Source organism: Poeciliopsis prolifica, unplaced genomic scaffold (genome assembly GCF_027474105.1).
Source record: "Poeciliopsis prolifica strain line A6 unplaced genomic scaffold, Auburn_PproV2 SCAFFOLD018, whole genome shotgun sequence".
NCBI classification, from domain to species: domain Eukaryota; kingdom Metazoa; phylum Chordata; class Actinopteri; order Cyprinodontiformes; family Poeciliidae; genus Poeciliopsis; species Poeciliopsis prolifica.
The window spans coordinates 394,518-420,611 of record NW_026562393.1 but is presented as its reverse complement, the minus strand read 5'-3'; the positions used below and the strand labels follow the sequence as shown (position 1 = coordinate 420,611).

Below are 26,094 nucleotides of genomic sequence, written 5' to 3'. Positions count from 1 at the left end.
GTTAGCAGGGGAATGCATTTTATGGCAAAGCCTATTATCAACCTGCCAAAATATGTCTGGCCCTCTTTATTTTTCTCAAATGTTGACCTATTGATATGAAACTCATACCAGCAATTAAAGGAACAATGTGATTATGTAGAAAAACTTATTTCACTCCTTATGTTTGTTGTTGTTTTTTTAAGTTTGGGGGAGGGCGGGATGCTTTTTTTGGCAATATGAATTTGAGCTGCCGATATTTGCATGCTCTGTTTTAGATAAATGTGATAATGTTACGAATATCTTTAAAAGTTTCCGTTCGGTCGGATTTCAGCCTGTTTTCTCATCAAACTGCGACAGGATGCATTTCTCGGAAGATATGCATTTCTCGGCATATGTTATGCCTACCTGAGAAATACATACGTGTCTTCCGAGAATTGCATCCTGTCGCGGGGAGCGCGCATCACTCTAAACTCGCATTGAGGAAACGGGCTGAAATCCGACCGAAGAGGAAACTTTTAAAGATATTCGTAACAGTATTACGTTTACTTACCAGGTAAGCCCTAAAATTTATTTAGCAAATTAATTGAAATAGTTACGGTTTTTACACGTTTATCGAGTCATATTAGTCGACAGTTTTTCAGTGTGATGAAAATGTTCTCCGCAGCTGGTTTGAAATTCCCAGATTTTGCTTTTAACGCCATAATAACTTAAAGCTTTACAAAACCGAGGCCCATTATGTAGAACATTTTATATCACGCTTAACTGTCAAGTGTATTAATGTAGGGGAGATGCATTGTAATTTCTGAGCCTGCTGATATTTGCATCCCCTGTTTATTGTCCTATTCCTATGAAAATTATAGCAGTGACTCAGAGAACAAGTGTCCTTACGTATAAAAGGTGAAATCCTTCTTCACTCTGTATTTAGCAGGGGGATGCATTTTTCGGCAATATGGATTTGGTTCCTGCCAAAATTTGCATCCCCAGCTATTTTCATCAAATATTATTAAATTGATATTAAACTCATACCAGTATTTCATAGAACTGCTCTGGTTATGTAGAAAATGTTATATCACTCCTAACTCTTTATTTCTACATGTTAGCAGGGGGATGCATTTTATGGCAAAGCCTATTATCAACCTGCCAAAATATGTCTGGCCCTCTTATTTTTCTCAAATGTTGACCTATTGATATGAAACTCATACCAGCAATTAAAGGAACAAATGTGATTATGTAGAAAAACTTATTTCACTCCTTATGTTTGTTGTTGTTTTTTTAAGTGTGGGGGGAGGGGGTGCTTTTTTTGGCAATATGAATTTTGAGTTACCGATATTTGCATTCTCTGTTTTAGATAAATGTGATAATGTTACGAATATCTTTAAAAGTTTCCTCTTCGGTCGGATTTCAGCCCGTTTTTTTTACCATCATAATGCGAGTTCAGAGCGATCCTGACGGCATAACAGTATTATTAGCCATTTCCTAACTGTTCTATTTCTTTCCCATACTTATCACGCTTTCTATTGAAATTTACCATTATTCCTATTGCTGAAACATCTCAGAATGGGTTCATTATTCCTGCAATCTTTATTCCTGTGTGTCATCCTAGTGTTTGTCTGACTGCCTGCTAGCTCAGTGCTACCCTCTCCCATCCCAGATTCACACACGCCTACCCTCCTCCCTGCAATCAACACTCCTTCCTCATCAGCATTTCCTCTCCTTCTCACCAGGAAGCAGCAGCTAATCTGAACTCTTCCTCAATGTGTCAACATATTGATTAACAGATAACATTAATATTTCACAACGCATGGACAGATTTGAGTCATGTTATCAAATGTTTTTTTTAATGCAGGAAACATGGACAACGGTGTCACTCAGGTTGCTGCTCTTGGTCGACCTTTCACCTTAGGCATGCTGTATGATGCTAACAAAGATCAAATCATCCCAGGTAAGAATTAACTTCTTGATGTCTATTAGCTGCACCTGTATGTTTTTGAACAAAGAGAATACTGTTGACTAATCTTTTCAAATCACTAATTTAAAAATTTTATGTAAAAGATACTCATAGATTTGTGTATAAGAAGGGACATTTAATTCCCTTCTTAATTCTTTGGGTTTAGCGATGACAACTTACTTTTTGTGTGGAATTAACTTAAAAGTTCAAACTTTTACATAAAGAACTTTTTATTTCGGCTTCACTTGAAAACGCTGTGTTCATATCCTACATCTGATGTCATGACAAAAGCTTCACTAGAGACAGATATTGTACCAGTCAGGGAGTTGTGGTGGTGCAGGACTAGAGAAAGTTTCACAAAAGGACACCAGAGTCCTTGACATGGCCATCGCTGGTTCAGTTCCTGGCCTGTTGACCTTTGAGTTTTACAGCATGTCTTCCCCCTCTTTTACCACCCTGTGCAACAAAAAGCCACCTGAGCCAAAAAACACTGGTAAAACAAAAATAAAGGAAAACTACCAACAGACAAATTTGGCGCTAGAGAGCCCTTGAAGGGGCATGAGGGGAAAAACATTATTTTGCGTTTCCTCCCAATAATCTACTGATCAGTTTTGCGGCATAATTGAATACTGCAAGCCTTTATTACGGTGGCCACGGCACTTTCCACAGACCGCCGCCCCTCGCCCAAAACAACTTATTTTCTGCAAAGCTCAGAAGTGAACAAATTATTTAAAAAAAAAAAAGTTATACCGTTTCCCTAAGAAACAATTTATAGGCAGGAAGACATATAATCCAACAGAGAAGCAAGAATATGTTTTTGTTTAGCTTAAATACCTTAACTGTGTTTCCTTTTCTGATATTATGTTTTAAAGGTGTCACTCTGTGGGATGAAAAGATTCAACAAAATATGATTCTGGAGAATTTTCAGCATAGCAGTGATTTTAAAATCACCGCCTCCGATTCCTTGGACACAAAGTCTAACCTGCTGGATGTGAACGCCTCCCTAAAAGCCAGTTTTCTGGGTGGTCTGATTGAAGTCGGAGGATCCGCAAAGTATCTGAATGACGAGAAGAAATCCCACAATCAAAGCCGCGTAACCTTCCAGTACAAAGCCACCACCGCTTTCAAGCAGCTGAACATATCGGCTGATGAGATGAAGAAGCAGCTGACAATTCCTGATGACGTGAAGAGTTTGGCCACTCATGTTGTCACTGGCATCCTTTATGGTGCAAATGCATTCTTTGTGTTGGACAGCAACAAGGTGGACACAAAAACCCTTCGGAAGATTGAGACCAGCCTCCAAGCTACCATAAACAAGTTCCCCGGAATAAGTGTGAGTGGAGAAGTCAACATCAAACTGTCTAAAGAAGAACAAGCTGTGGCTGACGCATTTTCCTGCACGTTCTACGGAGACCTGATTCCTGAAAAAAACCCTACAACATTCAAGGATGCACTGCTGACGTACGTAAATCTGCCAGCGCTACTAGGTGCAAAGAAAGAGCACAGTGTTCCACTGAAGGTCTGGTTGATGCCACTGAAGAATTTTGATCCATCAGCTTCCGAGGTGAAAATGGAACTGAGTGTTGGGCTTTTGGGAAAGGTTCAAAATGCCCTGGTAGAGCTTCAGAACTTGAAAATGAGGTGCAATGATTGTTTGGCAGACAGCTATCAATTCCTGCAGATTTCCAAAGCTTTGTTTGCTTTCAAGCAAAGGTGTAGCATGTATGAAGGGATGCTGCAGGATCTGATGAAAAAGAAGATTCCAGGCATCAGGGCAGGAAAGGAAGATGAGAACGAGATATTGAGAACCTTGAATGAGAAAGAACAGTCTCCATTCAGTTCAGACAAATTAAATAAATGGATGGAAAACATGGAAAGAGAAGTCAATGTGATCAAGTTCTCTGTTGAGGCAATGGCTGGAGTAAAGATCCTCCCTAAAGAGTCTGACGTTATGGAGGAGCTTCTGTCCCCTGAAGCAGAAGATGTCATCTGCTTCGTTTTTACCTCTCTGGAAACATCAGATCCTTATCTTGACAAAATGGCAGAGTACCTGGAGACAATGGATTTCAAGGCCACAGGGAATGTTAGTCCAGCCACTGAGGACCTGTGGTACGACTCAGGAGAAGAATTGACAAGAATGAGAGAAAAAGCCGCAGTGATCGTTGAACTTTCTGCAAGTCTGAAGAAACGAAGCAAAGTACAGATTTGTAGTAACAGCCATAAAAAACAAGAAATACAAAGGAGCAACCATTTACCACTACAGGAACAAAAAACTGATCACAGAAGATTTTAAAAAACCCGATTTTGTTAATGTAGTAGAACAAATAACAGAAAGAAGAAATCTCCTGTGGTGTAAGTCACTATTTATTATTTTCATTTTTTGACTGATGTAAAATCAAATTTCTCTGAGCGTCACAAGTTTTCTCTGACTAAAGCCAGGGATTTATATCTGATATGGCAAAGGAGGAGCAGACTGCCTTACAAAGAGAGGAAAGAGAGGTGCATTCAACAAAATGTGTAACATATAACAACATAGAAATATATGTGACATTGGCCTTGTCATCCTTGCTATATGACACCTCATACATTGAACCAAAAAGTGTTTGGGTCTTGTGACAATGTTGAGCATCCACTTGAATTTGTTGTTATTTAGCAACAGTGTACATGAAAGCCAAGTGGACACTGCACTTCTTACACTGAAGATTATTTAGGAAAGAAATGTTTAGACATTGTTCCCGAGTAGATGTATAAAGTATGAAGTTATACATTAAATAAAAACTCTTCAGACCTTTTTGGAAATCATGGCCTTGATCAGGTTTTCTGTTTTTCTCCCCCTCAGATGCCACCAGCCTCAATATGGATCCAGACACAGCACACCCAAACCTCATTCTTGATGGGACCAAGAGAGTGACACACGGAGACTGGCAGTCATATCCTGATAACCACCTGAGATTTGACGAAGTCTACCAGCTTATGTTCAAAGAAAGTTTGACAAAGCGCCACTACTGGGAGATGGAAATGAACATTGACAAAGGTAAAGATAGTGGTGTTGGTGTTTCTTATGAAGGAATACACAGGAAAGGAGGTTTTAGTGAATGGACTGACATTGGTCACACTGCAATGAGTTGGTCTTTGGGGTGGAAGTGGATAAACGGACAACCCACATTCTACATACAGCATCAAGGAACCGTCAAGGAAAAACCCATTCCCAAGACCGGCTTATCCCGTGTTGGGTTGTATCTGGATTATAATGCCGGTTCTTTGTCGTATTATGCAGTCAGAGGTGACAGAGTGGATCACATTCACACTTTCCATTGCAGTTTCTCTGAGCCCGTTTACCCATGTCTGAAAATGTGGGGAATAAACAGCTACGTGGGCCTGTGTCTGTAAAGACATTTGGTTCAGTTTGACACACAAAAAATGGCTTAAACAGAGATGTGAATAATGAAAGCAAAAGTTTACTAGGTAATTTACATCAATCAATCAATCAATCAATCAATCAATCAATCAATCAATCAATCAATCAATCAGTTTCAGACTTCACATCTCTATTTTTGAGTTTTGATCATAATTTATGTATGACCCTCATGCTGCAATAGAATAAGACTAAAAACAATACGTAGAGTTTTATTTGTCCCTCCTCTATAGTTTTACTGTCACGTTAAAGTGCGACAATTTTAAAACGGCCCGTTTGACTAAAAGCTGAGAATAAGAAAGCGAAGATGAGGGGAAAAAAATGTTCCTCACCTTTAGACAGGTTCTGTGCTGCAGTCTGTGTAACTCAATGCATTCCCTCGTTGCCAGAAAGGAAGTAATGAATCTAAAGATAGTTTTTTTTTTCTGGGTGATTTTTTTTTTCTTCTCGCAGTAACACAATTCTTCCTGCAATAAACTGAACTGAAAACTGAAAATCCAGTTGGGTTTTCAGGCGATGGACTTGGCCGGGCTAAAGAAAGTCATTCTTTCTGGGTGATTTTTCTCGCAGTAACACAATTCTTCTTGTAATAAAACTGAACTGAAAGCTGAAATCCAGTTGGGTTTTCAGGCGATGGATTTGGTTGGGTTTGGATTTATTATCAGTAATGTAATTTGTACTGCAGAGGTTTTTGGAACGGTTCAGTTGTAGGAGCTATTTCTCCATTATTTTCAGTTAAAATTTAGAATGTAGATTATTTAGTTTATTTTTTTTTTGTTTTCTAGTTGATTTATAATTAGAATGTTTATGTTGTTTCTAAGTAAGTTTTTTGGTTAGTAATTCACTTCATTAGTTAATTGATTTCAGTTTGGGAAGTTGGTGTGTTTCACAGTATAAATATGTAGGGTTTAGATAAGTCTTGAGTCACGTGGGTGGTCATATGGTTTTTTACCTGTCATCAGGTCTGTCGTCTGTCATCAGTCAGTAAGTCAGTTTTTATCAGTGAGAACAGGTGCAGGAGTAAGGACAGGGTTTTCCGAAGCCTGTAACTTGTTTTTTGGCTAAAACTGAATAGAGAAAACAAAGGGCTGCATTTTGACTTTTTGTTTGGACTGCGTAAACCAGAACCCACGATGCACAGTATTGACTATTTGAGTTTATTTCATTTTGCTTTGATCACCTTTGAGATTTGAGTTTTTTCAATTTTGGAATTAGTTTTGGACAAACGGTCAATATACCAGTGAAACATTTAGTAATTGCCAAATAATGGCTGTTTTGTTGTTTTTGTTTTTGCTCTTGGATTGTTTCTATAAGCAGTAGACGCCGAAATGAAAGGCAAAAAAATAACATTTTGCGTTATATGTCTCTTTTGTAATCAACTGTGCAACTTTAAAACAAATACTTTTTTTGTAAGAAAGACTGCTTGCATCTTTTTGTTTTAAATGCTTTTTATTCACTTATCACATCTATGGGATATATAACAGTGTATAATCTTCCATGATTTTATATATGCTTGACATAGGAAAAAATATATGATGTTGCAATAGTTATAGATTTCATGTTACAATTTCTTTCTTTTTTTTTGTTTTTTACTATTCTACATCTTTGGTGGGGGTTTATAGATTTTGTGGTATGTGATATTCAGTTTTTCTTGTATTCGTGTTGTTATTGATTTTTAACAATTAACAGTTGTGCTTCCTTTATTCATTTCCTGCCACATAATGTGGATGTTTGACTTTGATTTTGAACGACGATTGCTTTTGAAAAAAAAAAAAAAGTTATATATTTCTTCAATCATCTGACTGTTCTCATGCTTGTAGTCTAATGTTGGGAAATCTAATAAAAAGAATGCAAATAAATCCCTGGTTTTTTGTTTTTCTCGTTATATGTGAATATTTTTGTGATTTCATTGACAAGTATGAAAAAGGGGCAACATATAAATAAATCTTAAAACAATAGTCCAGATCTCTTTTGATGAAATCGAAAAGGCTGAAGTCATCAGCACAGACACCAGAGAAGCTCGTGGAAGAACCAAAGCCAACACCGCCGCCTTATCCAACGCCAAAACTGGAGACGCCTCCAGAACTGCCCCTGCTATACCCAGAACCTCTGGAGTAGTAGCCTTCATCAGTGTGACCTTAAAATTGCCAGTCAAATCAGAATGGCAATTTAGAGCCCATGTTAATGTGCTTGAGTTAGTGAGAGCCAGAAATGCCCCATTATAATCCTTAAAGCATGCAGTGTTCTAGTTAAACCTTTGCACCAAGGGCACCCAAAGCAAGTCATTGATTTTTTCCCCCCCAGCATAAAGCAATGTTTAACCAGGCAAACAAGAACATTTGGCACGTCTCGTCAAAACTCCCTCCACTTTACAATACAACTAAGATTTGACTTGGCACCTTAGGGAGCCAAGAGACATAGTTAAAGGACATATACTTGCATTTTTGTGCAGGGACACAGGATCCGATGTTGAAGAGCAGCAAACAAATCCAGGAACAACAGTACAGATACATTCTTTTAGAAGAGTCATCAAATAGCTAGAATGGAGGAAGGGAAGAAAAAACACACCCTAAACCCCCAAACTCACCTGAAAACACCCTGAAGCATCATGCTGTCCTCTGAGATCACATCATTCACTAGACAGAAAGACACAGCATCGTGGTGTGAAGTGTTTATGGATGCAGCTGGCTTTATATTGACGACTCAGCTTGTTCTGATGAAACTCATTATGTTCACCTGGAACTCTGCAGTAAGTAGATGTTGATATGCAGATAGTGATGTAAAACTGAAAAATGCTTTGAAGAGAGACCAAGAAATAGTGGAAAACCAGGTGGGAAAATGAGACAGCGGGATCCACAAAATACAGTTGATGTTACAAGAGTTAGTGGACAAGTAGGAGGGAGGAGATCATCATAAGTAGAATCAGAACTGGTCTTAGTGTTTTGAGTGACTCTCTTTTAAGATGGGGGAAACATCTTATTGGTTCATGTAATTGGTTCAATATCACAGAAATAATAGAGCCTGTTTTTGTATTTGCAGAAAATATGTGATTCAAAAAAAAATATTGAGTGTGGAAATTGGGAACTGAAGTTGGGAAATGTGGTTGCCATGTTGAAAAATGAAAGGAAAGACATTCTTAGAGAGATATCAAAAGAATTTGAGGAAAGAAAATGATGTGCAGTAAAATCCAGGAGATGGCAGTAGTGCACCATTGATGGATGCAAGTTGGTGATAAAAAATGAAAGAAGATCGGCTGTGGAACCCTTCCAAACCGAGTTTGTAGAACTTCAGAAGGTCTTCATTTCAAAAGCACAGTATGGAGCCACGTGCTGAGAGAAATGGTTTCTGTGAAGTGGAGCTTCAGTGTTGGCTCAGATAATGCTACTATAAACTATTATTTTGTTGGCTGATAGTTGATTTGACTCTTCCATTGTTCTTGTTTTTGTTTTTTTGTTGTTTTTTTTACCCCAGGGAGTTGGACGTTTCCTCCCCAAATGATCAGCTCAACTTTTCCATCATTTCCAAACTGCATGTTTGTTTTGAGGGGCAGAGGCCTGTTAAGAGAAGTGGAGTTTTGATGACTTTAGTGAGATCTTTGGGACAATTGAGGATGAAGAATCTTCATCTTCACATCCCAGCATCCCAGATGACCCTCTTCTTTTCTCCAGGGAATGAGGACACAGAACTGCAGCAGGGTGTTGGACTCCCATGTGAAAGGTCTGACCTCGAAGAGGGGGTGTCAAGAAAATACGAGATCATCCCACTTTCCCATGCTTGAGATTTTAGTTAACAGTAACAACAAATAAAGTTACTTTTAAAATAAGTCACACAAATCACATCTAGATCTAACAGTAGACCCAGACTGCAATAAAATAAATCTGGTTGTGTGTGTTGTTTTTGTCTCCTGCAAACTTAGCTTTAATTATACTTATTTTTTCTATCTACCTTGACTCCCGCAGAGACAATTTCTTGGTTGCACAATGCGATTTTCATCCTTGCCCCTCCGTAGGGCTTCTTTTCAAGTGTGCGCCCTGTCGCTGCACCTCGAGTTTCAGGCTGAGCCTCAGTTCAGTTCTGCTTTCTTCTTCCGTAAGTTGTGATGAGCTACTTGTTTTCCTCTTGCGCTGTCAAAGTGTTTTTCTCGGGTACTCCGTGTGATGACTTTACCCAGCTTTTTGTGTTGATGTCAGGTGCTGGTGTTCGTTCCTCTGTTGCTGGAGGTCTACTCGACGGCTGCAGTGGAGAATGCCGTGTATTTCCTCGTCATTGTCGGCTGATTATGTTTTTCTTTGGTTCTTGTGCATGCCTGCAGGCTGGTCTTTTTCTTGTCAGCAATACATCACAAAACACTCCAGCAAGAGTGAGCCAGCATTTCTTTGTCAGGAGTTGAAGTATCAGTTCCTCATTCTTGGAACCAACTTCACACTTGCTTCAGGTCTTCATTGCTTGTTTTGTAACTTCGTTGTTCTGGAACTTGTGTTCCTAATCGCCCGGTTTCTTGCACTTGTCACATGTGGAATTTCTGTTTGTGTCTTTCCTATTCATTTCTCCTGACTCACCTGTACATGTTTCACTTTTCAATAATATGAACTATGAAGTGAAATCATTCATATGTGACAGGGATCGTGACAGTGAAGCTCACATTTATTGACCAAAGTTTTACAAATTTAAATGTGTATTGGATCTATAACATGATCAATAGCAGAAGTTAAATGATTGGCGTGATCACAAACGGGTTGGGATCACTTAATGTGCCACATTATTACATTTTTACTTCTAAAAATAGTGACCTCTGCATTTTGTAATGACTGGTGCAAAGTCTGATAATGTTATTTCATAATGCGACAGAAAATATTACAGAATGCTTTCAAGGATTTTATTACATTTTGAATGAATTATTACACAATGCAGTTTCAATTCTGTTTTATTACATTTTGAAGTCTGATTTTAATTTTACAATGTGGCAAGCAAATTACGAATATCTTGAAAGGTTTCCGTTCGGTCGGATTTCAGCCCGTTTTCTCATCAAAATGCGAGTTTAGAGCGATGCGCGCTCCCGCGACAAGGGGATGCAATTCTCAGAAGGCATGCATTTCTCGGCATAACAGTTCTTGTGCATGCTTTCACGCTGGTCGTTTTCTTGTCATCAATACATCACAAAACACTCCAGCAAGAGTGAGCCAGCATTTCTTTTTCAAGAGTTGAAGTATCAGTTCCTCATTCTTGGAACCAACTTCCCACTTGCTTCAGGTCTTGATTCACAGCAGCTGTGCAGAAAGCTGATGCAGTTCTGTTGAGTTCTCTTCATTTTCCAAGGGATCAGATTCTCCTCCCCGACGTGAGGGGAGATGTGCTACCAGCTCTCCATCTAACGGGTAAATTGAGTTTCCTAAATCTGCTGGGATTTACCCTATCCAGAACTGAAGTAAAAACTCTGTTTAAGCTGGTTTCGAGAAAGGATTCGCCTGACTTCTACAACCTACATCCAGATGTCCCACCTTTCTTCCCCCTGTGAATTAGCCAGACTGAGCACAGCCTACAGCCAACTAGTTTCACAGAGCACATCTGTTACCGGTCACGCCTTCTCTTTTGTTTTTCAACTTGCGCTTGTTACTGAATCAAGTTGGTTGCTGAAACGTCTCAGAACGGGATCATTATTCATTCCATCATTATTCCTGTGTATCATCCTAGTGTTTGTCTGACTGCCTGCTAGCTCAGTGCTAGACTCTCCCATCCCAGATTCACACACGCCTACCATCCTCCCTGCATGAAACACTCCTTCATCAGCATTTCCTCTCCTTCATACCAGGAAGCAGCAGCTAACCTGAACTCTTCCTCAATGCGTCAACATATTGATGAACAGATAACATTAATATTTCACAACACATGGACAGATTTGAGTCATGTTATCAAATGTTTTTATTATGCAGGAAACACGAAGAAAGGTGTCACTCAGATTGCTGCTCTTGGTCGACCTTTCACCTTCGGCATGCTGCATGATGCGAACAAAGAACAAACGATCCCAGGTAAGAATGAACTTCCTGATATCCATTGGATGCACCTGTATGTTTTTGAACAAAGAAGACACTGTTGTCTAATCTAGTCAAATCACTACTTAAAAATTTTTTTGTAAAAGATACTCATAGATTTGTATGTAAGAAGAGTCATTTTGAATTATATTCTGGATTTAACAGGCTGCAGGAAAAGACAGGGTAAAAGAGACAAAAATAAAAAACAAAAATACCTATTTAAAATTATTTGCAGAATTGTTGCTACAGATATGTGGATCACACTCTACAAAGTGCATTTGACCTGTAGTTCATGTTGTGGACTTATATTTACATTAGTCTCAATTAATTCTTTGGGTTTAGCGATGACAGCTTACTTTTTGTGTTGAATTAACTTAAAAGTTCAAACATTTACTTAAAGAACTTTTTATTTCAGCTTCACTTGAAATGCTGTGTTCATATCCTACGTCTAATGTCATGACACAAGCTTCACTAGAGACAGATATTGTACCAGTCAGGGAGTTGTGGTGGTGCAGGAGTAGAAAACGTCTCACAAAAGGATGCCTTAGTCCTCGACATGGCCATCGCTGGTTCACTTCCTTGCCTGTTGACCTTTGAGCTTTACAGCATGTCTTCCCCCTCTTTCACCACCCTGTGCAACAAAAAGCCACCTGAGCCAAAAAACACTGGTAAGAAAAAAAAAGAAAGAAAAACCACCAACAGACAAATTTGGCGCTAGAGAGCCCTTGAAGGGGCATGAGGGGAAAAACATTATTTTGCGTTTCCTCCCAATAATCTACTGATCAGTTTTGCGGCATAATTGAATACTGCAAGCCTTTATTACGGTGGCCACGGCACTTTCCACAGACCGCCCCCTCCAAAACAACTTATTTTCTGCAAAGCTCAGAAGTGAACAAATTATGTTAAAAAAAGTTGTACCGTTTCCCTAAGAAACAATTTATAGGTGGCAAGACATATAATCCAACAGAGAAGCAAGAATATGTTTTTGTTTATCTTAAATACCTTAACTGTGTTTCCTTCTAATTGGTTTTCTGATATCATGTTTTAAAGGTGTCACTCTGTGGGACGAAACGATCCTACAAGACATGATAATGGAGAATTCTCAGCATAGCAGTGATTTTAAAATCTCTGCCTCTGATTCCTTGGACACAAAGTCCAACCTGCTGGATGTGAACGCCTCCCTAAAGGCCAGTTTTCTGGGTGGTCTGATTGAAGTCGGAGGATCCGCAAAGTTTCTGAATGACCAGAAGAAATCCACAATCAAAGCCGCGTAACCTTCCAGTACAAAGCCACCACCACTTTCAAGCAGCTGAACATATCGGCTGATGAGATGAAGAAGCAGTTGACAATTCCTGATGACATGAAGAGTTTGGCCACTCATGTTGTCACTGGCATCCTTTATGGTGCAAATGCATTCTTTGTGTTGGACAGCAACAAGGTGGACACGAAAACCCTTCAGAAGATTGAGGGCAACCTCCAAGCTACCATAAACAAGTTCCCTGGAATAAGTGTGAGTGGAGAAGTCAACATCAAACTGTCTAAAGAAGAACAAGCTGTGGCTGACGCATTTTCCTGCACGTTCTACGGAGACCTGATTCCTGAAAAAAACCCTGCAACATTCAAGGATGCACTGCTGACGTACGTAAATCTGCCAGCGCTACTAGGTGCAAAGAAAGAGCACAGTGTTCCACTGAAGGTCTGGTTGATGCCACTGAAGAATTTTGATCCATCAGCTTCCGAGGTGAAAATGGAACTGAGTACTGGGCTTTTGGGAAAGGTTCAAAATGCCCTGGTAGAGCTTCACAACTTGAAAATAAGATGCAATGATTGTTTGGCAGACAGCTATCAATTCCTGCAGATTTCCAAAGCTTTGTTTGCCTTCAAGCAAAGGTGTAGCACGTATGAAGGGATGCTGCAGGATCTGATTGCAAAGAAGATTCCAGGCATCAGGGCAGGAAAGGAAGATGAGAACGAGATGTTGAGAACCTTGAATGAGAAAGAACAGTCTCCATTCAGTTCAGACAAATTAAATAAATGGATGGAAAACATGGAAAGAGAAGTCAATGTGATCAAGTTCTCTGTTGAGGCAATGGCTGGAGTAAAAATCCTCCCAAAAGAGTCTGACGTTATGGAGGAGCTTCTGTCCCCTGAAGCAGAAGATGTCATCTGCTTCGTTTTTACCTCTCTGGAAACATCAGATCCTTATCTTGACAAAATGGCAGAGTACCTGGAGACAATGGATTTCAAGGCCACAGGGAATGTCAGTCCAGCCACTGAGGACCTGTGGTACGACTCAGGAGAAGATTTGACAAAAATAAGAGAAAAAGCCGCAGTGATCGGTGAACTTTCTGCAGGTCTGAAGAACGAAGCAAAGTACAGATTTGTAGTAACAGCCATGAAAAACAAGAAATACAAAGGAGCAACCATCTACCACCACAGGAACAACAAGCTGATCACGGAAGATTTTAAAAAACCCGATTTTGTTAATGTAGAAAAAATAACAGAAAGAAGAGATCTCCTGTGGTGTAAGTCACTATTTATTATTTTCATTTTTTGACTAATGTAAAATCAAATTTCTGAGCGTCACAAGTTTTCTCAGACTAAAGCCAGGGATTTATATCTGATATGGCAAAGGAGGAGCAGACTGCCTTACAAAGAGAGGAAAGAGAGGTGCATTCAACAAAATGTGTAACATATCACAACATAGAAATATATGTGACATATATTGGCCTTGTCATCCTTGCTATGTGACACCTCAAACATTGAACCAAAAAGTGTTTGGCTCTTGTGACAATGTTGAGCATCCACTTGAATTTGTTGTTATTTAGCAACAGTGTACATGAAAGCCAAGTGGACACTGCACTTCTTACACTGAAGATTATTTAGGAAAGAAATGTTTAGACATTGTCCCTGAGCAGATGTGTAAAGTATGAAGTTACACATTAAATAAAAACTCTTCAGACCTTTTTGGAAATCATGGCCTTTATCAGGTTCTCTGTTTTTCTCCCCCTCAGATGCCACCAGCCTCAATATGGATCCAGACACAGCACACCCAAACCTCGTTCTTGATGGGACCAAGAGTGTGACACACGGAGACAGGCAGTCATATCCTGATAACCACCTGAGATTTGACCATGTCTACCAGCTTATGTTCAAAGAAAGTTTGACAAAGCCACTACTGGGAGATGAAAATGAACATTGAAGAAGATAAAGATACTGCTTTTGGTGTTTCTTATGAAGGAATACACAGGAAAGGTGGTTTTAGTAAATGGACTGGCATTGGTATAAGTGCAATGAACTGGTCCTTGGGGTGGAGGTGGAACAAAAACACAGGACAACCCACATTCTACATAGAGCATGAAGGAACCTGCACAAAAAACCCATTCCCAAGACCGGCTTATCCCGTGTTGGGTTTTATCTGGATTATAATGCCGGTTCTTTGTCGTATTATGCAGTCAGAGGTGACAGAGTGGATCACATTCACACTTTCCGTGACAGTTTCTCTGAGCCCGTTACCCAGGTCTGAAAATGTGGGGAAAAAACAGCTATGTGGGCCTGTGTCTGTAATGACATTTGGTTCAGTTTGACACACAAAAAAATGACTTAAACAGAGATGTGTGTAATGAAAGCAAAAGTTTACTAGGTAATTTACATCAATTAATCAATCAATTAATCAATCAATCAATCAATCAATCAGTTTCAGACTTCACATCTCTATTTTTGAGTTTTGATCATAATTTATGTATGACCCTCATGCTGCAATAGAATAAGACTAAAAACAATACGTAGAGTTTTATTTGTCCCTCCTCTATAGTTTTACTGTCACGTTAAAGTGCGACAATTTTAAAACGGCCCGTTTGACTAAAAGCTGAGAATAAGAAAGCAAAGATGAGGAAAAAAAATTTTTCTCACCTGCAGACAGGTTCTGTCCTGCAGTCTGTGTGACTCAATGCATTCCCTCTTTGCCAGAAAGGAAGTAATGAATCTAAAGATAGTTGTTTTTTTCTGGGTGAATTTATTTTTCTTCTCGCAGTAACACAATTCTTCTTGTAATGAACTGAAACTGAAAGCTGAAAATCCAGTTGGGTTTTCAGGCGATGGATTGGCCGGGCTTGGATTTATTATCAGTAATGGAATTTGTACTGCAGAGGTTTTTGGAACGGTTCAGACACCGTGAAACATTTACTAATTGCCAAATAATGGCTGTTTTTTTGTTGTTGTTGTTGTTGTTGTTGTTGTTGTTGTTTTTGCTCTTGTATTGTTTCTATAGGTAGTACATACCCAAATGAAAGGCAAAATAAGAACATTTTGCATTATATGTCTCCTTTGTCATTAACTGTGCAACTTTAAAACAATTACTTTTTTTTTTTGCAAGAAAAGACTGCTTGCATCTTTTTGTTTTAATTGCTTTTTGTTCTCTTATCACATGTATGGGATATATAACAGTGTATAATCTTCCATGATTTTACATATGCTTGACATAGGAAAAAATATATGATGTTGCAATAGTTATAGATTTCATGTTACGATTTCTTTCTTTCTTTCTTTTATTTTTTTTTACCATTTTACAGCTTTGGTGGGGGTTTATAGTTTTTGTGGTTTTTGATATTCAGTTTTTCTTGAATTCATGTTGTTATTGATTCTTAACTATTAACAGTTCTGCTTTCTTTATTCATTTCCTGCCACATAATGTGGATGTTTGACTATTTTTGAATGACATGATTGCTTTTGAAAAAAAAAAGTTATTTTATTTCTTCACTCATCTGACTGTTCTCATGCTTGTAGTCTAATGTTGGGAAATCTAATAAAAAGAATGCAAATAGACCTCTGGTTTTCTGTTGTCTCGTTATATTGTTATATGTTATATGTTCATTGGTTAAAACTGACATGTGGGTCCTTCTTGATCCAAAACACATCCGTGGCTTTAGAGTTACACCGTCGAGGAGTTTTGCAGGTATTGACATTTTACCGCTCAGCAGTAACCGCTGTTACCTTCCTAAAGAGAGACGGCACTTGTCATGCATTTCTTAAAAGAAAAGAAAATGGTTGTGCACCGCTGCATAGTGCCTCATTTAGGCTATTATATTAGCCATGCTAGTGCTGATAGATCGTGTTTTAGACAGATTCTTTTAACATAATGTTTTAGTGACATGCTGCCCTCTAATGTTTTATATCTCCCAGCTCTTGCTTGAAATGTGTGGTAAGAATATGTGAAAAACCATAAAGTTTTATAATGACTGAAATGTAAGTAGGCCATGTCATATGAAAGCTTTGAATTATAACCTAACTAGTTATATTAATTAATTTTAATTAATGTATTTTTAATTTAGTATTTTAGCTAGCTACAGAAAACTAAAAACTATAGTTTAAATAATAGTTAAAATAGTGTTGTCTCTGCCAAACAGTCATGGAGTGTAAATACCAGGCTCTTATTTTGTGTAGAGAAAAGGGAAGATCTCCCAGTTCTTCTTAAAGAGGCAAAAACCAGGGCCAGACCAGGACCAGACAGAACCTGCAGCAGTGACCAGGACCAGACAGAACCCTGCAGCAGGGACCAATCTGGAGAATCCAGCCAGGAGACTCCAGGCCCAAGTGGATCACCAGCGGGTTAGAGGCTGTGACAGAGAGTTGTTAAGTAGTAAAATCCAATAAGCCTAATTCTAAAGGTTAGCATGATGCTTTTTGCATTTTTTATTGTGTCTGTTTATGCATTTCCAATTGAGTTCCAGAGAGAGATGAGGGTGATACAGATTCAGAGTCAGACTCTGGGGAGGAAGACAGTGAAGCAGAAGGAAATGGCACTGAACTGCCCCCACCCAGCACAACCTATTGCACACCAGAAGCACCAGTTTATTTATTTATGTATTTTTGAGAATTTGTTTTTGGTCATATTCTGGGCTCTGAGTTTACATTTACATGTTCACTGTTCCATAGTGCTGTTTAACGTCTTGTTTGGTCATGGCAAATCTTAGTTAAATAAACCATTTTAATTTGAGTGTGTGTGAGAAAATATTTTTCATTTCGTTCATCATTTGTATATGGACCCTCTGATAAAGCCTTGCCCACCCTTTGGCCACCCCTTGAAAAAAAAGTCTAGCTCCGCCACTACCAAGAAATGCAGCATGCCTTCCGAGAATTGCATACCCTTTTCGCTCAGCATATACGCCCTAGTTCGTGCAGTGCTCGTGCAAGGCGTTGTCCAGTGAAAATGAATGGTGTGCATGGGTAGTGCTTATAGACCTAGAGTCAAAGCATGAGTTGTGGACTTTTGCTTATCTGTGTTCCCATGCGCGGCCGGCCTTGAGCCCCGCCCCGCATACCCTCGCCCTATTGCTATATAAACAACTTACTTTTTCCCTCTTTCAGTAATGCCTGGGTACACTGCTACCTGTCATCTCGACAACTCTCTGAGTATAAACCTTGTTAAGCCTATTTTCACTTCTGATAACGCTCTATACGAAGATTACTTTGTCTGTGCTGATTCATCTGCAGCATCTCCTTTCCATATTCACGTCGCTTTCATCTGTACTTCTGCAAATTACCGCCGTGTTATTTTCGATTTACAATCTGCTACTCTATTTACTTGGTCTCTCGTTCGCCAGAAAGCTTCCATTAAAGTGCCTCGCACTCCATCTGGGCGTCTGAAACAGATTAACTTCGCTTCCTACGTTTCTATTTATTTAATTCCTAAAACTTGTTATGGTGTTTTGGTAAACGCAGTGTTACAAATAAAACACAATACATAGCAAATCCTATGAAGCTTACCGACAACAAATCTGAGGTCCCGCGACAAGGGTATGCAATTCTCGGAAGGCATGCATTTCTTGGCATAACATGGTTCCTGCCAAAATTTGCATCCCCAGCTATTTTCATCAAATATTATTAAATTGATATTAAACTCATACCAGTATTTCATAGAACTGCTCTGGTTATGTAGAAAACTCTTTATTTCCACATGATAGCTGATAATGGCAAAGCCTATTATCAGCCTGCCAAAATATGCTTGGCCCTCTCTATTTTCCTCAAATGTTGTCCTATTGATTTGAAACTCATACCAGCAATTAAGGGAACAAATGTGATCATGTAGAAAAAGTTATTTCACTCCTAATGTTTTTTTTTTAAGCTGGGGGGGAGAGGGGTGCATTTTTTGGCAATATAAATTTTGAGCTGCCGATATTTGCATGCCCTGTTTTAAATAAACATGATAATGTTACGAATATCTTTAAAAGTTTCCTCTTCGGTCGGATATCAGCCCCTTTTCTCATCAAAATGCGAGTTTAGAGCGATGCGCGCTCCCGCGACAAGGGGATGCAATTCTCGGAAGGCATGCATTTCTCGGCATAACACTTGTTTAACCAGAATGTGTGTAATGTTCACTCAATATGTAACAGAGTAATGTCTGAAACTGTTTTCAAATTTTATTATTACACTGAATACGAGAATAGTAACATCGTGTCTGTTTTCATTGTTCCCCTTTACAGGGGCCTAACATCTAGTCATTTTTTAAACATTTTAAATTGTATTATTAGCCATTTCCTAACTGTTCTATTTCTTTCCCATACTTATCACGCTTTCTATTAAAATTTACAATTATTCCTATTGCTGAAACGTCTCAGAACGGGTTCATTATTCATGCCATCATTATTCCTGTGTGTCATCCAGGTGTTTGTCTGACTGCCTGCTAGCTCAGTGCTAGGCTCTCCCATCCCAGATTCACACACACCTGCCATCCTCCCTGCATGAAACATTCCTTCTTCATCAACATTTCCTCTCCTTCTCACCAGGAAGCAGCAGCTAACCTGAACTCTTCCTCAATGCGTCAACATATTGATGAACAGATAACATTAATATTTCACAACACATGGACAGATTTGAGTCATGTTATCAAATGTTTTTTTTAATGCAGGAAACATGGACAACGGTGTCACTCAGGTTGCTGCTCTTGGTCGACCTTTCACCTTAGGCATGCTGTATGATGCTAATAAAGATCAAATCATCCCAGGTAAGAATGAACTTCTTGAAGTCTATTAGCTGCACCTGTATGTTTTTGAACAAAGAAGACACTGTTGTCTAATCTTTTCAAATCACTAATTAGCCCTCTATGGCATGAATTTTTATTTTATGAGGAAACAAATATTTCACCCTAGTTTTGGGAGTTTGAGGGGGTCTTTATAATATATCAATCAGAACATGTGCTCCACCCTGTCCCCCACCAGATTTTGGTTTGTTGTCTCAGGGCAACAATATGCTATGAGGCTACTAAAACGCCAAGGTTTTCTTTATACTGTAGTATTTATTTAATAAGTGGAATGATGAACAAACAATCAATAAATACATTAGAAGAAGTTTTATTTCAACAACAACAATTTCAACAAGTTTCCTTTCAACAAACAGCCACAAATGGTTTATCAATTAGTGCATTAGAGATTAGCTGCATGCAGGTGCCTGGTAATCCAAACATCCATCCATCCATCCATCCATCCATTTTCTGAGCACCTGGAAAGCAGCTGGAGATGGGCACCAACACCTCCCGACCCCGTTAGGGAGAAGGGTGACCGGATAATGGGGATGATTTTGGAAGACTGGCCTGCCATTCTGGGTAATCAGTGATATTGGCACTGTGGGGTGTTCTCCAATGGGGTAACCGTGGAACAGCTTCCTGTGATACTTCATCATCTTCATTTTCCTCTTCATCCACAAACTCATTGTCATCAGGCAGGTCATCTGTTTTCAAAAGAAACCAGTAAGCATAAAATTAGAATAGGTCATATATACCTCTCTTCACTCACTGATGTACAAAGCACATACATGCTCATTCCATACAGTATGCTACTCTACTGACTGAACCCTGATCTCCTAACTCTCCCTCAAGCCTGATTTTGGAGTCAACTCTTCCTCACTGTCACTCTCCTCAAGCTCACTGTCAGAAGGAATGAGCCTAACCGCTTGATCATGTTCCTTACACCGATAAATCTTTGTGCGTCTATTTCCTGTGAGTAACAGTAGATAGCACAGGAAAAAATTGATTATGTTGATAACTACACATCCCTACACATCTCCATCCATAAGCATGTTATAGTTCACACAAAAGTGGTCTAATTGCACAATATTGCCCTGAGGCAACAAATGAAAAACGGTCATTTTAGTATATAAATGAAGACAAAAGGTGTCTTTACTCAATCAAATTGTCAGGTTCTGTGTTTTTCTGTGTTTTATTCTGAGTTTTCTGTGTCTTGAGTTCTCCTCGTTGTCCTGTCTTCCCCTTGATTATTCCCAGGTGTCTCTCGTTCCCTTGATTACCCTCTGTGTATTTAGTCCCTCCTGTGTCCTCTGTTCCTCGTCGGATCCTTGTCAGATTGTCAATCGTCGTTCTTTTGTCTTTGTTTGCCGCCTGCATGACTAGATGCTACCGGTGTGAGCCCTGGCTTCCGCTCAGCCGTGCTGCTGCCTAGCCGCGGACAACTTTATTGACTGTGTTTTTTTTGAACTGATATTCTTCATTAAATTTCATTATTCACCTTACCTGGGTCTCCAGCGCCTGCCTCACCATCTTCACCACCACATCTCATGACACAAATATGCTTTTTAACTTATTCATGCACATCTCACATTATTTATACAAAATTATTTAAATTTAAACATGTAAAAAAGTCAAATTTATCTTACCTTCTGCCAGCGGTGTGTCCAAGTCAGCTGGGGTCCAATAAAGGATTGTTTCACCCCAAGACAAAGGTCAAAGCCACGTCCAGCTCAAATTTCATTGGGCACAGACATATCATCAGACTTTTAATGTGATGTTTTACTTAAAAAAATTTAAAGGGGCGGTGTGTGGGTCAAAATAGTGGTTTGTTGCCTGAGGGCAACACAATGCCATAGAGGGTTAAAAAATTTTATGAAAAAGATACTCATAGATTTGTGTATAAGAAGTGACATTTTGTATTATATTCTGGATTGAACAGGCTGCAGGAAAAGACAGGGTAAAAGAGACAAAAATAAAAAACAAAAATACCTATTTAAAATTATTTGCAGAATTGTTGCTACAGATATGTGAATAGCACTCTACAAAAAGTGCATTTGGCCTGTAGTTCATGTTGTGGACTTATATTTATATTAGTTTCACTTAATTCTTTGGGTTTAGCGATGACAGCTTACTTTTTGTGTTGAATTAACTTAAAAGTTCAAACATTTACTTAAAGAACTTTTTATTTCAGCTTCACTTGAAATGCTGTGTTCATATCCTATGTCTGATGTCATGACAAAAGATATTGTACCAGTCAGGGAGCTGTGGTGGTGCAGGAGTAGAAAACGTCTCACAAAAGGATGCCTTAGTCCTCGACATGCCATCGCTGGTTCAGTTCCTGGCCTGTTGACCTTTGAGCTTTACAGCATGTCATCCCCCTCTTTCACCACCCTGTGCAAAAAAAAGCCACCTGAGCCAAAAAACACTGGTAAGAAAAAAAAAGAAAGAAAAACCACCAACAGACAAATTTGGCGCTAGAGAGCCCTTAAGGTTTTGCGGCATAATTGAGTACTATAAGCCTTTATTAAGGTGGCCACGGCACTTTCCACATACCGCCCCCCCCCCCCCCAAAACAACTTATTTTCTGCAAAGCTCAGAAGTGAAAAAATTATGTTAAAAAAAGTTGTACTGTTTCCCTAAGAACCAATTTATAACCGGCAAGACATATAATCCAACAGAGAAGCAAGAATATGTTTTTGTTTATCTTAAATACCTTAACTGTGTTTCCTTCTAATTGGTTTTCTGATATCATGTTTTAAAGGTGTCACTCTGTGGGACGAAACGATCCTACAAGACATGATAATGGAGAATTCTCAGCATAGCAGTGATTTTAAAATCACCTCCTCCGATTCCTTGGACACGAAGTCCAACCTGCTGGATGTGAACGCCTCCCTAAAGGCCAGTTTTCTGGGTGGTCTGATTGAAGTCGGAGGATCCGCAAAGTTTCTGAATGACCAGAAGAAATCCCACAATCAAAGCCGCGTAACCTTCCAGTACAAATCCACCACCACTTTCAAACAGCTGAACATATCGGCTGATGAGATGAAGAAGCAGTTGACAATTCCTGATGACGTGAAGAGTTCGGCCACTCATGTTGTCACTGGCATCCTTTATGGTGCAAATGCGTTCTTTGTGTTGGACAGCAACAAGGTGGACACGAAAACCCTTCAGAAGATTGAGAGCAACCTCCAAGCTACCATAAACAAGTTCCCTGGAATAAGTGTGAGTGGAGAAGTCAACATCAAACTGTCTAATGAAGAACAAGCTGTTGTTGACACATTTTCCTGCACATTCTACGGAGACATGATTCCTGAAAAAAACCCTACAACATTCAAGGATGCACTGCTGACGTACGTAAATCTGCCAGCGCTACTAGGTGCAAAGAAAGAGCACAGTGTTCCACTGAAGGTCTGGTTGATGCCACTGAAGAATTTTGATCATCAGCTTGAGGTGAAAATGGAACTGAGTACTGGGCTTTTGGGAAAGGTTCAAAATGCCCTGGCAGAGCTTCAGAACTTGAAAATAAGATGCAATGATTGTTTGGCAGACAGCTATCAATTCCCGCAGATTTCCAAAGCTTTGGATGCCTTCAAGCAAAGGTGTAGCATGTATGAAGGGATGCCGGGATCTGATGCAAAGAAGATTCCAGGCATCAGGGCAGGAAAGGAAGACGAGAACGAGATGTTGAGAATCTTGAATGAGAAAGAACAGTCTCCATTCAGTTCAGACAAATTAAATAAATGGATGGAAAACATGGAAAGAGAAGTCAAAGTGATCAAGTTCTCTGTTGAGACAATGGCTGGAGTAAACATCCTCCCAAAAGAGTCTGACGTTTTTGAGGAGCTTCTGTCCCCTGAAGCAGAAGATGTCATCTGCTTCGTTTTTACCTCTCTGGAAACGTCAGATCCTTATCTTGACAAAATGGCAGAGTACCTGGAGACAATGGATTTCAAGGCCACAGGGAAAGTCAGTCCAGCCACTGAGGACCTGTGGTACGACTCAGGAGAAGATTTGACAAAAATAAGAGAAAAAGCCGCAGTGATCGGTGAACTTTCTGCAGGTCTGAAGAACGAAGCAAAGTACAGATTTGTAGTAACAGTCATAAAAAACAAGAAATACAAAGGAGCAACCATCTACCACCACAGGAACAACAAGCTGATCACGGAAGATTTTAAAAAACCCGATTTTGTTAATGTAGAAAAAATAACAGAAAGAAGAGATCTCCTGTGGTGTAAGTCACTATTCATTATTTTCATTTTTTGACTAATGTAAAATCAAATTTCTCTGAGCGTCACAAGTTTTCTCAGACTAAAGCCAGGGATTTATATCTGATATGGCAAAGGAGGAGCAGACTGCCTTACAAAGAGAGGAAAGAGAGGTGCATTCAACAAAATGTGTAACATATAACAACATAGAAATATATGTGACATATATGACACCTCAAACATTGAACAAAAAAGTGTTTGGGTCTTGTGACAATGTTGAGCATCCACTTGAATTTGTTGTTATTTAGCAACAGTGTACATGAAAGCCAAGTGGACACGGCACTTCTTACACTGAAGATTATTTAGGAAAGAAATGTTTAGACATTGTCCCTGAGCAGATGTGTAAAGTATGAAGTTACACATTAAATAAAAACTCTTCAGACCTTTTTGGAAATCATGGCCTTGATCAGGTTTTCTGTTTTTCTCCCCCTCAGATGCCACCAGCCTCAATATGGATCCAGACACAGCACACCCAAACCTCGTTCTTGATGGGACCAAGAGAGTGACACACGGAGACAGGCAGTCATATCCCGATAACCACCTGAGATTTGATGAAGTCTACCAGCTTCTGTTCAAAGAAAGGCTGACAAAGCGCCACTACTGGGAGATGAAAATTAACGTTGGCAAAGATATAGATACCGCTGTTGGTGTTTCTTATGAAGGAATACACAGGAAAGGAGGTTTTAGTAAATGGACTGGCATTGGTAAAAGTGCAGTGAGCTGGTCCTTGGGGTGGAGGTGTAGTAATAGACAAGTAGTACAAACCGCAGTGTTCGTAGTCCTACCCTTAATCATATATAATCACATATACATAGAGCATGAAGGAACCTGGACGGAAAAACCCATTCCCAAGACCGGCTTATCCCGTGTTGGGTTGTATCTGGATTATAATGCCGGTTCTTTGTCGTATTATGCAGTCAGAGGTGACAGAGTGGATCACATTCACACTTTCCATGACAGTTTCTCTGAGCCCGTTTACCCATGTCTGAAAATGTGGGGAATAAACGGCTTCGTGGGCTTGTGTCTGTAAAGACATTTGGTTCAGTTTGACACAAAAAAATGACTTAAACAGAGATGTGAGTAATGAAAGCAAAAGTTTACTAGGTAATTTATAACAATCAATCAATTAATCAATCAGTTTCAGACTTCACATCTCTTTTTTTTAGTTTTGATCATAATTTATGTATGACCCTCATGCTGCAATAGAATAAGACTAAAAACAATACGTAGAGTTTTATTTGTCCCTCCTCTGTAGTTTTACTGTCACGTTAAAGTGCAACAATTTTTAAATGGCCCGTTTGACTAAAAGCTGAGAATAAGAAAGCGAAGATGAGGGAAAAAAAATGTTTCTCACCTGCAGACAGGTTCTCACCTCCAGTCTGTGTGACTCAATGCATTCCCTCTTTGCCAGAAAGGAAGTAATGAATCTAAATATAGTTGTTTTTTCTGGGTGAATTTATTTTTCTTCTCGCAGTAACACAATTCTTCTTGTAATGAACTGAACTGAAAGCTGAAAATCCAGTTGGGTTTTCAGGTGATGGACTTGGTTGGGCTTGGATTTATTATCAGTAATAGAATTTGTACTGCAGAGGTTTTTGGAACGGTTCAGACACCAGTGAAACATTTACTAATTGCCAAATAATGGCTGTTTTTTGTTGTTTTTGTTTTTGCGCTTGGATTGTTTCTATAAGCAGTAGATGCCCAAATGAAAGGCAAAATAAGAACATTTTGCATTATATATCTCCTTTGTCATTAACTGTGCAAATTTAAAACAATTACTTTTTTTGCAAGAAAAGACTGCTTGCAACATTTTGTTTTAAATGCTTTTTGTTCACTTATCACATATATGGGATATATAACAGTGTGTAATCTTCCATGATTTTTTTATATGCTTGACATAGGAAAAAATATATGATGTTGCAATAGTTATAGATTTCATGTTACAATTTCTTTTCTTTTATTTTTTACTATTTTACAGCTTTGGTTGAGGTTTAAAGTTTTTGTGGTGTTTGATATTCTGTTTTTTCTATATTCATGTTTTTATTGATTCTTAACTATTAACAGCTCTGCTTTCTTTATTCATTTCCTGCCACATAATGTGGATGTTTGACTTTGATTTTTGAACGACATGATTGCTTTTGAAAAAAAAAAAGTTATATTATTACTTCAATCATCCGACTGTTCTCATGCTTGTAGTCTAATGTTGGGAAATCTAATAAAAAGAATGCAAATAAATCTCTGGATTTTTGTTGTCTCATTATGTATGAATATTTTTGTGATTTCATTAACAAGTAAAAAAAAAGGGGGTGGGGGGAATAAATAAATCTTAAAACAATGGTCCATGGTTCCTTTTGAGTAAAAGGAAAATCAGAGCATGTATATTTAATAAAGATTTAATGTGAACAGTGCAGTTCAAGGTAGTGGCCAGGTGTAGGAAA

The 26,094-nt window shown here is 38.9% G+C and overlaps 1 protein-coding gene and 1 pseudogene across 1 annotated transcript; both read left to right on the top strand.

Moving 5' to 3' along the window:
- The first annotated feature begins 1,681 nt into the window (after window positions 1–1,681).
- LOC129367911 (stonustoxin subunit beta-like) lies at window positions 1,682–15,049 on the top strand (annotated as a pseudogene).
- Window positions 15,050–19,039: 3,990 nt separating this feature from the next.
- LOC129367907 (stonustoxin subunit beta-like) lies at window positions 19,040–25,891 on the top strand. Its single transcript, XM_055042588.1, has 3 exons — window positions 19,040–19,373; window positions 22,153–23,622; window positions 24,091–25,891. The coding sequence occupies exons 1-3, from the start codon at window positions 19,250–19,252 to the stop codon at window positions 24,684–24,686; spliced, it is 2,190 nt and encodes a 729-aa protein (XP_054898563.1). The 5' UTR covers window positions 19,040–19,249; the 3' UTR covers window positions 24,687–25,891.
- Window positions 25,892–26,094: the final 203 nt, after the last annotated feature.